At 40.2% G+C, this 13124-nt stretch overlaps 1 protein-coding gene across 1 annotated transcript in view; it reads left to right on the top strand.

Annotated features, from left to right (window-relative positions):
- Nucleotides 1-13124, top strand: part of LOC106088208 (ATP-binding cassette sub-family C member Sur) — a 189799-nt gene that overhangs the window by 125633 nt on the left and 51042 nt on the right. Inside the window, exons 17-18 of the mRNA XM_059365738.1 lie at nucleotides 2423-2562; nucleotides 7697-8627. Of these exons, the coding sequence (XP_059221721.1) occupies nucleotides 2423-2562; nucleotides 7697-8627 (1071 nt within the window). The remainder of the gene's footprint in view (nucleotides 1-2422; nucleotides 2563-7696; nucleotides 8628-13124) is intronic.

The following is a 13124-nucleotide window of genomic DNA, read 5'->3' as shown; positions in this document are numbered from 1 at the left end:
AGGCTCAAGAAGTCAAGACCCAAGATCGGTTTATATGGCAGCTGTCCCAGGTTATGGACCGATTTGTATCATACTTGGCACAGTTGTTGGATACTATAAAAAAACACGTCGTGCAAAATTTCATCCCAATCGGATAAGAAATGCGCACTCTAGAGGCTCAAGAAGTCAAGACCCAAGATCGGTTTATATGGCAGCTATATCAGGTTATTGACCGACTTCAACCATACTTGGCACAGTTGTTGGATATAATAACGAAACACGTCGTGCAAAATTTCATTCCAATCGGATAAGAATTGCGCCTTCTAGAGGCTCAAGATGTCAAGACCCAAGATCGGTTTATATGGCAGCTGTCCCAGGTTATGGACCGATTTGTATCATACTTGGCACAGTTGTTGGATACTATAAAAAAACACGTCGTGCAAAATTTCATCCCAATCGGATAAGAAATGCGCACTCTAGAGGCTCAAGAAGTCAAGACCCAAGATCGGTTTATATGGCAGCTATATCAAAACATGGACCGATATAGCCCATTTACAATACCAACCGACCTACACTAATAAGAAGTATTTGTGCAAAATTTCAAGCGGCTAGCTTTACTCCTTCGGAAGTTAGCGTGCTTTCGACAGACAGACGGACGGACGGACGGACGGACGGACAGACGGACGGACATGGCTAGATCGACATAAAATGTCACGACGATCAAGAATATATATACTTTATGGGGTCTCAGACGAATATTTCGAGTAGTTACAAACAGAATGACGAAATTAGTATACCCCCCATCTTATGGTGGAGGGTATAAAAAGGATGTCGAAGGGCCTAACACAACTCACTGTCCCAAATTTCAGCAAAATCGGATAATAAATGTGGCTTTTATGGGCCTAAGACCCAAAATCGGCGGATCGATCTATAAGTCAGCTATATCGAATTCTGGACCGATTAGGCCCAAATTGAAGAAGGATGGCTTAAATTAATGTGGCTTTAATGGGCCTAAGACCCTAAATCGCCGGCTATATCAAGATATAGTCCGATGTAGCCCATCTCCGAACTTAACCTGCTTATGGACAAAAAAAGTATCTGTGCAAAGTTTCAGCTCAATATCTCTATTTTTATACCCTCCACCATAAGATGGGGGGTATACTAATTTCGTCATTCTGTTTGTAACTCTTCGAAATGTTCGACTAAGACCCAATAAAGTATATATATTCTTGTTCGTCGTGACATTTTAAGTCGATTTAGCCATGTCCGTCTGTCCGTCCATCCGTCCGTCCGTCCGTCTGTCCGTCCGTCCGTCCGTCCGTCCGTCTGTCCGTCCGTCCGTCCGTCCGTCTGTCCGTCTGTCCGTCCGTCCGTCCGTCCGTCCGTCCGTCTGTCCGTCCGTCTGTCCGTCCGTCTGTCCGTCCGTCCGTCCGTCCGTCTGTCCGTCCGTCTGTCCGTCCGTCTGTCCGTCCGTCTGTCCGTCCGTCTGTCCGTCCGTCTGTCCGTCCGTCTGTCCGTCCGTCTGTCCGTCCGTCTGTCCGTCCGTCTGTCCGTCCGTTGATATAGCTTCCATATAAACCGATCTTGGGTCTTGACTTCTTGAGTCACTAGAGGGCACAATTCTCATCCGATTTGGCTGAAATTTTGCACGAGGTGTTTTATTACGACTTCCAATAACTGTGCCAAATATGTTTCAAATCGGTCCATGTTTTAATATAGCTGCCATATAAACCGATCGGGGATCTTGACTTCTTGAGCCTCAAGAGGGCGTAATTATTATTCGATTTGGCTGAAATTTTGTACAACGGCTCCTCCGACGACTTCCAACATATGTGTCAAATATGGTCTGAATCGGTGTTTAGCCTGATACAGCACCCATATAAACCGATCTCCCTATTTTACTTCTTGAGCCCCTAAAAGGCAAAAATTCTTATTCGATTTGGCTAAAATTGTACACATTCAATTAGCACAATTCTTTTCTATTATCCTTTGTTTGTCTAGAAAGAAATACCAGGAAAGAACTCGACAAGTGTCATCCATAGTGGAGGGTATATAAGATTCGACCCGGCCGAACTTAGCACGCTTTTACTTGTTAGCCTTAAGTCATTGCATTGACTTATTCTTAGTTCTTCCTTTTTTATATATAGTTTTCTTAATGAATTCATTTCCCTTGCCATTGTGACACAAGACTATTGAAAATTACTTTTAACGTCATCATCATTATTCTTTATCCTTCTCATCATGTTGCCATCCTAAGGCAATGTGGAATGCTTTTTTTATCCTCCTCCATATAAAGGAATACAATTGTAATTTATACTTCTTTCCGATATTACAAATACCGATTGATATAGTTTTTATTTATTTATATTGTTGTCTGACTCGTCTCCATACTTTTTTCCTTTCATTCTCTCACACACACATCATTTTGTTTGGCCTGCCACAGTAGCATCTCCGAGGAGTCGTCTGGCATTGCTGGCTCATCAATACCATCCATTGAATTGAGTTCAGTGGCAACAACGGATGCAACTGAAACGGAGACGGAAAGTTGGATTGCCGGTATTGAAAATGAGGAATCTATACAAGGTAAGTTGTGCACAAACACCCACACAAAAAAGACACTCACACTAGAGCCAAGTTATTTTGATCCTTTGGCATAGACTGGATATCGAAAAGTGTCTGCAGTTATGATGTGGGAAAAATGGATATCTTCTATATAAAGTCATAATCCACATCATCAGCAACACTTCTATGTGGTAAGGTTGTATTATGCACTTTACATAGCGTGTACACTTAGAGAAAAAAGTACAAGTAACAAATTTACCTTATCAATAATCTTCATAAGTTACACACCTTGAGTATAGCCAAAGAGAAATTTTTAAAAAAGTATAAAAAATCCTTAAATTAAAGTCTTCCCCCTTCAACTTAGGTTAATTTTTTAAGTTTCACCTTTTTTTAGTGTATGCCTTAGTTCGAGTGCTGTGGCAATTGTTCTATGCCCTTGGGGAGCTTTGGTATACTGCAAACTTATTGCACCAGCAACAATTGCCATCGTTGGAGTCAACAACAAGAGCAACAACAATACCTGAAACTTTCTATTGATTATTATCAAATTTCTCATCTCAAACAAAAGGTGTTTATTAAGCTCTAATGATAACTGATGTTCCCTTCACATAATACCTATCCACTAAGGCAGCAGAAAGGGATGAATGGCAGCAGTGCCACAGAGATATTTCCAAATTGAATTGATATCAATACGAAAATTTTTAATTGAATTATACGAGTATGAAAGAATTGTCAAACGGAAATTGAAACTTTGTTATAATTAAGAATGGGGAGAAAAGTTATTTGTATAGAAATGGAATAAAACAAAATAACGGATTGTAGTTACAAGAAGGAGTGAGAGGATCAAAAGCATAGCAGGATTAATTGAAATAATTGGCCGGGCCGAATCTTCTACACCCTCCACCATGGATCGCATATGTCAAGTTCTTGGTCCAATATCTCTATATAGGCAAAAAAAAAAGGATAATGAATGAGAATCGCTATGCTATTGGAGCTATATCAAGTTATGAACCGATTGGGGCCATTTTTAGTTGGCTGTTGGAGACCAAAGTGGAGGTCATTGTGCAAAAGAAGTCAATATCCGAAATCGTTTTATATGGGAGCTATATCATTTTATAAACCGATTTAGACCATTTGTTGAAATTCATAACAAAACATTTCATGGTAAATTTCAGCCATATCGTGTAAGAATTACGCCCTCTAGCGGCTCAAGATGTCAATATCCGAAATCGATTTATCTGGGAGCTATATCATTTTATAAACCGATTAAAACCATACTTGCCACACTTGTTGAAAGTTATAACAAAATATTTCATGCTAAATTTAAGACATATCGGGTAAGAATTGTTCCCTCAAGCGGCTCAAAAAATCAAGATCCGAAGTCGGTTTATATGCGAGTTATTTCAGGTAATGAACCGATTTGGACTATACTTAGCACAGTTGAAATTTCAGCCGAATTGCGCCCTCTAGCGGCTAAACAGATCCAAGATCTGTTTATATAGGAGCAATATCAGGTTATGAACCGATTTGAAACCATACTTAGCACAATTGTTGAAAGTTAACCACAACACTTCATGCAAAATTTCAGCCAAATCGGGTAAGAATTAGAATTAGAAGAATTTCTTGAGCAACTAGAGGACGGAATTCTTCTCCGATTTGGCTGAAATTTTGTACAATGGCTTCTCCCATGACCTTCAACATACGTGCAGAGAATGGTCGGAAGCGGTCTATAGCCTGTTACAACTGCCTTAAAAATCGATCTATCTATGTGAATTCTTGAGCCCCTAAGGGGCGCATTTCTTATTCAATTGGATGCAATTTTACAAAATGACTTCTACTATGGTCTCCAATATTCAATTCAATTATGGTCCGAGTAGGTCTTCAGACCCTATATCGGGAGATCGGTCTATATGACAGCTATATCTTAATATAGTCCGATCTGAACCATATTTACATCAAATGTTGGGAGGCTTAAAATAATCGGTCTACATAGCAGCTATATTATGTCGGCTTAAAATAACCCAATGTTTTAAATTTCAGCGAAATCGGGTAATAAATAAAGCTTTTATGGGCTTCAGATCCTTTATCGGCAGATCGGTCTATACGGCAGCTATATCTAAATATGGAACGATCTAAACCATATTTAGGTCAGATATCGGGAGGCTTAAAATAATCGGTCTACATAGCAGCTATATCCAAATATAGTCCGATTTGGCCCGTTCAAGAACTTAACCAGCGTGCATCAAAAAGACGTATTTGTGCTAAATTTCATCTCAATATCTCAATTTTTGAAGGCTGTAGAGTGATTACAACAGACGGACGGATAGACAGACAGACACACGGATATCGTTAAATCGTCTTAGAATTTTACGAGGATCCGAAATATTTTTAGGGTCGGAAATTGATTTTTCGATGTGTTGCGAACGGAATTACTAAATGAATATACCCCCTATCCTGCGATGGTGGGTATAATAATCCACTTACAAACTCAGGTAATAAGGGTAAATTTTTAGCAGAACCCATGGTGGTGGTTACCCAAGATTCGGCCCGGCCGAACTTAGCACTCTTTTACTTGTTCGTTATACAAAGGACCGATGGGTTGTTATAACAGAGATAAGTGCAATGTATTTACCATTCTGCCCTCTCTCTGTTCGTGTTGGCGTCTTTATTCAGTCGATCTAATTGTAAACAGCCAATAGATGGCGCTAAATTATATATAACTGCTACTCGCTTGGAGTGGTTTGACGCCTATAACATTGATCGTCATGTGGTAGTTGTCTAAACTTGCTATATGACTACCTATTTAATAGGTATCATTTATTATTTTTTTAAATTTAATCAAATTGCCACATTAAACGTCAAGAACAAATTTGCCGGTCTATATATTTGGGCGGTGGTATCAGGTCTTAGTTGTTCTTGTTGTTGTAATAGTTTGTTGTGTTCTATCTTTCGTCTGCTTGATCTGTTGAGTGTCCATATCCGGGAACTCTGGCGGGGCAGTTAAATAGGTAACGTCTGTCGTGTGGTCCTTGGTTGCAATCGGGACACACGTCCCTCACGTCGGCTTCAATCCTTGCTCTGTAGGAGTTGAGGCGGCTGCGGAGTTGAGGCGGCTGGTTTATCGGGGGAGGTCAATTTCTTCAGGTTCAATGGGAGGCGGTCGTTCTCCAAGGACTACATTCACCCGGTAACTATTTACTTCTACCGTGTCTTCATGAATGCTGTCTATACCCGCTTGACATGCCGCTTGATCTAGAAATTCTCTCTTGTAGCGCTGAACCTCACGCTCTTGGATGGTCTCGGCGCGATAACAGCCCAAAAAATATTGCTTAGACAGCATGTAGTCATGTCTTAGCACTGCTAGGATGTTTGTCTCCTGATGGAGTTGGTCTACATGAGAACTGAGGAGACAGCCCGTCGCAGTTCGAAGGGCGACATTCTGACAGATCTGAATATCATTTCACTGCATGTCACAGAGCTGAGAAGACCACACTGGCGCTGCATAACTTACCACAGACCGGCCAATTGCTTTATACGTGGTCAACAAGGTTTCTTTGCCAGCACCCCAAGTGCTGCCGGCAAGTTGGGGACCTTAAGGACCTTGTTTCTACCTTATCTCAAATTGCTTAGACCTATGGGGAGAATGTGTAAGAGTTGTAAGAAGGTGTTAAACAGTTCCGGACATATCACCCCGCCTTGGGGAACTCCCTGGTTTCACTCTATGGTGCTTCGACTTTTTTTCACTAAATTGAAGATTGAAGCCACGGCAAAGCAGTTGTTGTGCTATGCCGTCTTCGAAATCCATGCTGATGCTCGTCGAATGGAAATTCTTTAACGAGGCTCGGCAGTAGTAGTGCCTTAAGCATCTTGGCTACTGGTGAGAGAAGGGACTCCCTCAAATACGGGTCGTTTCCAGGCTTCAGTAGCGGGATCACACTGCCCATCTTCTAAACATCGGGAACTATAAGAGTGTTCGAAGACAGGTTGAGGAGAGTAAAAAGGTACTCAACTCCAGGTAGATCCATATTCTTCAGCATCAGTGATCATGGCAATCATTGATTGTCATGATTGGTGTATGCAGCCGTTTGATGAAGGGCGTCTATAAGAGGGTTGTGCACCACACCCAATCTGCCAAATTTGAATGGAACATTAAGGAGCAGTGGCAAACTTCTCACTTTTCAATGAGTGCTGTCCGATTCAAGTTTAAGCTCAATGATAGGGGACCTCATTTTTATAGCCGAGTCCGAACGGCGTGCCACAGCGCAACACCTCTGGGGAGAAGTTTTTACATGGCATAGTACCTCACAAATATCGCTAGCATTAAGAGAGGATAACTACCGCTGAAAATTTTTTTTTGATGTTCTCGCCACGATTCGAATCCACGCGTTCTGCATCATATGCACGTATGCTAACTTTTTAAGAAGAGAATTTTTCAAAATATACCATAGGTTAGGTTAGGTAAGAGTGGCAGTCCTTTACAGACTCACTTAGACAATTTTAGGTCCATTGTGATACCACAGTAGCGACAGACCAAGGCTTCGGGCTGGAATCGAACCCACGACCCCTGCCCTGGTAATCCAAGCACGCTATCAACTCGGCTACCGGGGCGCCTGCACAGCTTAAAATACCAAAATTTTGGATTTCAAATAAATTTGTAACCTAAATATAAAAAAATCGCATTTTCAAAGATTTTGGGGATTTTGGGGATTTTAAGCAATATTTTGCGAATTTATTTTATGCAAGAATATTGAACAGTTATATATCCTTTTAAAACGTACGTAATGAGTTTAGGCATTTTTCGATTGATAACATATTTGCATCAAGCCCCTGAGGCACAGTGGGGTTTTTTCATAAAAAATTAATTTTTTGTTAATTTTATCAAAATCTTAATTTTTTTTGTAAAATTGCTTCAAAATTTTATATTTATGGCAAAATTTTCTCGAATTCGATTTTCATGTAAAATTTTATTACAATTTTTTGTTTATTGTCTGCTGTGAAGGAATTCTCTTAAATTCTTGCTAAAATTTTCCCTTGTGCTGATTTTCATCAATTTAACCTACGTCACGTATTTTAAATTAAAAATTTTAAATTGAAATCATAAAACTGTCCTACGTACTTACCTTCTCTTTTTTTATTTCATTGTTTTTGCATACAGATGCAAATATTGACTATAAAACACTGATGGCAAACAATGCTAGTCGAGTGGAAAACCTCGATGACATAGCCCCAACAATGACAGCGGTTGCCACAATAACATCGACAGCAGAGTCAACACAAGTGAATAGCAGCGACAAATCTGGACTAACCAACTCATCCGTGGCACAACAAAGTCCAGACCATCAAACAACAATAAAGGCAACAATGGAACAGTCAGGTGGTGGTGGTGGTGGCAGTGGTGGTCCTGGTGGTGTCGGTTATGATGTTGAACGTAAATATGGCAAAATATCCTCAGAAATCTATTTGCTGTATGTGCGTGCCTCCGGTTTTGCCAATGTTATAATATTTTTCATTACGGCCCTAATTTGGCAAGCTCTGCGTGTGTACACCGATGTATGGCTGCAACAGTGGACGGATGACAATAGCATAGGCAATGGCAACATTTATCCGCAGCAACCTCAGCAACGTAATGGCACTGCAACAACTACTAAAACATTGCTGCAACATGACAACGATGTGATAACATCCGCAAATATATCCGCCGCAACAGTGCAACAAATGAGTGTCCAAAATTATGCTAAAATGGCAACTACAATGACTGGCAACGTGAGAGCACACGAAATATTGGCGCTGAAGTATGATGGGGTTGCTGCCATAGGTGGTGGCGATGTTGGTGGTGCCGGTGGTGGCATGCAACACGAAGTCACGTATTATTTCCACATATATGCCATTATATCGTGCGTATGCATCGTCATGGCCATGATATCGACACCGGCTGGTCAATGGGCTGGCTGTAAGGCTCGCCGCAATTTGCATGACAAACTTCTGCAGTCGATTATGCATAAGTCCTTGCATTTCTTTCAAGTCACCCCCTTGGGGCGCATCATGAATCGTTTCAGCAATGATATGGCCATTATTGATAAGGTAAGGTACACTTCGAAAAAAAACGAGTTGTAAGTTGGAAAGAAAACGAAAATTGAAAGAAAAAAGGGAATTTACAAAATAAAATAAAAATTTTAAGACAATTTCAAATATTAACAAAATAATAAAATTAAAAAAAAAACAAGTAAAAGCGTGCAAAGTTCTGCCGGCGGAAACTTGGGAACCCCCCACCATGGATTCTGCTAAAATATGGCTGATATTGGGTTGCCCAAAAAGTAATTGCGGATTTTTCATATAGTCGGTGTTGACAATTTTTTTCACAGCTTGTGACTCTGTAATTGCATTCTTTCTTCTGTCAATTATCAGCTGTTACTTTTAGCTTGCTTTAGAAAAAAAGTGTAAAAAAGTATATTTGATTAAAGTTCATTCTAAGTTTTATTAAAAATGCATTTACTTTCTTTTAAAAAATCCGCAATTACTTTTTGGGCAACCCAATATATCTGGTTATAGACAGATTTAGACCGTACTTGGTATAGCTGTTGAGAGTCATAACAGAACACTATGTGCAAAATTTTAGCCAAATCGGGTGAAATTTGAAGCTACCAGTGGCTAAAGAAGTCAAATCGGGAGATCGGTTTATATGGGAACTATATCAGGTTATACACAAATTTGGACCGTACTTGGCACAGTTGTTTTGAGTCATAATAGGACACTATGTGTAAAATTTCAGCTAAATCGAACAAAAATTGCGGCTTGAAGGTGTTCATGAAGTCAATTCGGGAGATCGGTTTAAATGGGAGCTATGTCCAAATCTAATCCGACATGGCCCATTTGCAATCCCCATCGACGTACATCAATATAAAGTATCTGTCCAAATTTGCAGAGGAGAGGTTCTCGCCCGGCCTCGAATCCAGTCATTCAGTGTCATAGGCTTACATGCTAACCTCTGCGTTGTGGTGGCCTAGTCCCCTTCATCATACTAGTGGACCATATGTGAGTACTGGTCTTACAAAATACATCCAATAAATCAACTAGGATTTGACCCTCGACTTCTCCTACAGTAGTAAACAGCTCACAGTGCCTTACGGATACCATCCTCCGTATTCCTCAATCATGACAGCTTCGAATCGGGTACTACGCTTAGGTACTTCCCTTTCTTTTTACAGCTGCAGGGTGATCCTGTCCAAGGACGGATATCTGAACTCCGGTATATTGTATCTTCGAGTGAAGAGAAACAATTCCGTCTACCTTGGGTTTGTTCTCAACCCATTTCTGGCACTTTCCCTCAGTGACTTTTTAACACGCTTATCGTCGAAAGAAACCTGCCTCGGAACGCCAGCGCGACTTCGTTCGCATAAGCGATTGTCTTAGTGTCATCACCGCCAATATCTAACAGGACTTCATTTATCTCGAGGTTCCCCAGACTCGGCGAGAACACTTTACTTTGCAGTGTTTCTCTTGTCACCCGCCTTGTAACCAAACTGAGTCCCAAGTTTGTATTAATAATCTTGCCACAAATCTTTTTATAATTCCGATGGGAGATACTAGGGTGAATTCCCGTTAGGTCCAGGGTAATGACTTGGATCTTATTTTCACGTTATTGAACGCCCCCCCCCCAATATCTGCCGGTGTGACGTCTCGACCTCTCGTACCACTTCGTGGAGAGTCGTCTCCACCTACCTGCCTTTGAAATAGGTGCTGTGGTTTTTTTCCCCTTGCACCATGCCAGGCTTGCCCGAAAAAGGGCAGGAGATGTACAAGAGACTCCTGCGGCAGTGGTGGGATGATACCGTCCGCCCTGGCCGATTTAAATGGCCGGAAAGTGAGCATTGCTCACACTACCTCCAGGGCTGCGGAGTCGACCGGAGTCGAGTTTTAGAGGTCGGAGTCGCAGTTGAAGCCGAAGACGGTGTCAGACTATTCAGCCGTAGTCGGAGTTTGGTTCGGAGTTGATAATGCTTGCCTTGACTCTGAACCGCTCTCCGGCTCCGGCATTATACTCCGCCTCCGACTCAGGGTAAGAGTCGATGGCTAGACTCCGCAACCCTGCTTGTAGCGATATCCCTGATGAGGTCATCCTCCATGACTTCTTTTGTAGGTATTGCGATATCTCGATCGTCGACCACTTCCTGGCCGTCCGAGAAGTTCCACCGTCTCCTGATCACTCATGGTAAGTTTCGTTCTCCCTTTTCAGGAAGCTAGGCGTCCTGGCCGATCGGCAAATGCTTCTCCATCCAAAGTTTCACCGTCTCCCGACCACTGTTGGTACAAATTCCGTCCTACCTCTGCAGGGAGCTAGACCAGCTATTATCCCTCTCTTGGCCTTAATAAAAAGCCTCCTACTCTCCCCTCTGAGTACTGTCAGTTGCGGTGTCCACCATTACTGGGTGGTTTTACGCGGGAATGCCTACGGAAAAGCTTTGTTCAGGCGTACCGTTACAAGGCCCACTGCGACTTTCAGTTTGTTAGCGTTACCCAGAGGCCCCTCAGGAGTCTCTAACTTCTGCATCTGTGCCCTGAACTTTTCCCAGTCGGTCTTCCTCGGTTTTCTGTATGGCCTCCTTTCTCCCCATCAAATGTCTGAACTGAAAACATTATCTATACTGATTCGAAAAGGAGCACTGGGTGGAGACGTTCCAGCCCAAGACTTTTTTTCGTCACAAGCAAAAATGCCAATTTTGCCCATGAACATTCCACTAAGGAACAGGGGCAAACTTCTCACATATCAATGAGTGCAGTCCGATTCAGGTTTAAGCTTAATGACAAGGGGCCTCCTTTTTATAGCCGAGTCCAAACGGCGTGCCACAGTGCGACATCTCTTTGGAGAGAAGTTTTACATGGCATAGTACCTCCTAATGTTGCCGGCATTAGGAGGAGAAAACCACCGCTGAAAATTTTTTCTGATCTCGCCAGGATTCGAACCCTGGCGTTCAGCTTCATATGCGGACATGCAAACCTGCTCGTTCGTCACAACCATTAGGTCTATAACCTGTTCCGTGATCTGTATGTAGGAAGTAAGGGGATTGCCCCTATTGCATACAACCAGGTCCATGGTTAAAATGTGATCAAATAGTGGCACACCTCTATTGTTGGTGTCCGTGCTTCCCCAGAGAGCGGGGGATAAGTTGGCGTCACCCCCCAGCACAGTGTCATGTCCCTAGGTTTCGCACCAGCTGACCAGGGCCCAGTTTGTGCGGTCTCCCAAAGGGCACTGCCGTTAAGTCCTCATTGCCAAAACGAGAAATCAGCATTAGGCTCAAATCCCTACCAGCTGAGATAAAGCCTCTAATCTTTCCTTCTGCTTGGGAGGACATGAAATTTTGGTTACATGACCTATGTCCTCGAACATTAAAACCTTCTAACCATGGTTCCTCCAAGAGCGCCACGTCAGGTCATCGGTGGTTGCCTCTGAGTGGTGCAGGTTAATTTGAACTAACTTCAGACAACCTATGCTATGGTGGTATATCGTCATCGGAGGGCGGGACTCTCCTTACCTAGTTTAAATCGACTTGATCTTACCCAGAGCGGGCATTATTCTAAACCAACCTTCTGGTTTGGTTCATTGGTTCAGAATTCTTGCCATTTCCTTTGTTCATCTCTCGTTCCCTAACAATCGTCCAGTCTTCCGTTCGAAAACGTATTTTCTGTCCTTTAAGCAGCTCAAATAAGACTTACTCCACCAATACGGGAGAGGGTTCCATATATATTTATATGTTACTACAAATTGAAATTTTTACTAAAAATTGAAATTTTTAATAAAAATTAAAAATTTTACTAAAAAATGGAAAATTTTACTAAAAAGTGAAAATTTTACTTAAAAATGGAAATTTTACTAAAAATTTAAAATTTTTCTAAAAACAGAAAATTTTACTATGCATTAAAAATTTTACTAAAAATTAAAAATTTTACTAAAAATTTTAAAATTTTACTAAAAGTTAAAAATTTTATTAATATTTGTATATATTAATAAAAATTTGATATTTTACATAACATTGAATATTTCACAATAAGTTGAAAATTTTACTAAAATTTATAAATTTTACTTAAACTTAAAAATTTTACTAATAATTTAAAATTGTACTAAACTGTACTTAAAACTAAAAACTTTACTAAGCATTAAAAACTTTCCTAGAAATCGAAATATTATTAAAAATTTACTTAAAATTGAAAATTTTATTAGAAATTGAAAATATTACTAAAAATTTAAAATTTTACTAAAAATTTAAAATTTTACTAAAAATCAAAAATTTTACTTAGAAAATTTTACTTAAAATTGAAAATTTTACTAAAAATTTAAAATTTTACTAAAAACCACCGCTGAAAATTTAAAATTTTACTAAAAATTTAAAATTTTACTAAAAATTTAAAATTTTAATAAAAATTGAAAATTAAATTGTAACTTTTACTTAAAATTGAAAATTTTATTTAAAATTGTAAATTTTACTTAAAATTGGAGATTTTACTAAAAATTGAAAATTTTACTTAAAATTGAAAATTTTACTTAAAATTGAAAACTTTCTTAAAATTGAAAATTTTACTATAAA

Source organism: Stomoxys calcitrans, chromosome 3, assembly GCF_963082655.1.
Source record: "Stomoxys calcitrans chromosome 3, idStoCalc2.1, whole genome shotgun sequence".
NCBI classification, from domain to species: Eukaryota; Metazoa; Arthropoda; class Insecta; order Diptera; family Muscidae; genus Stomoxys; species Stomoxys calcitrans.
This window is presented reverse-complemented; position numbering and strand designations above follow the sequence as displayed.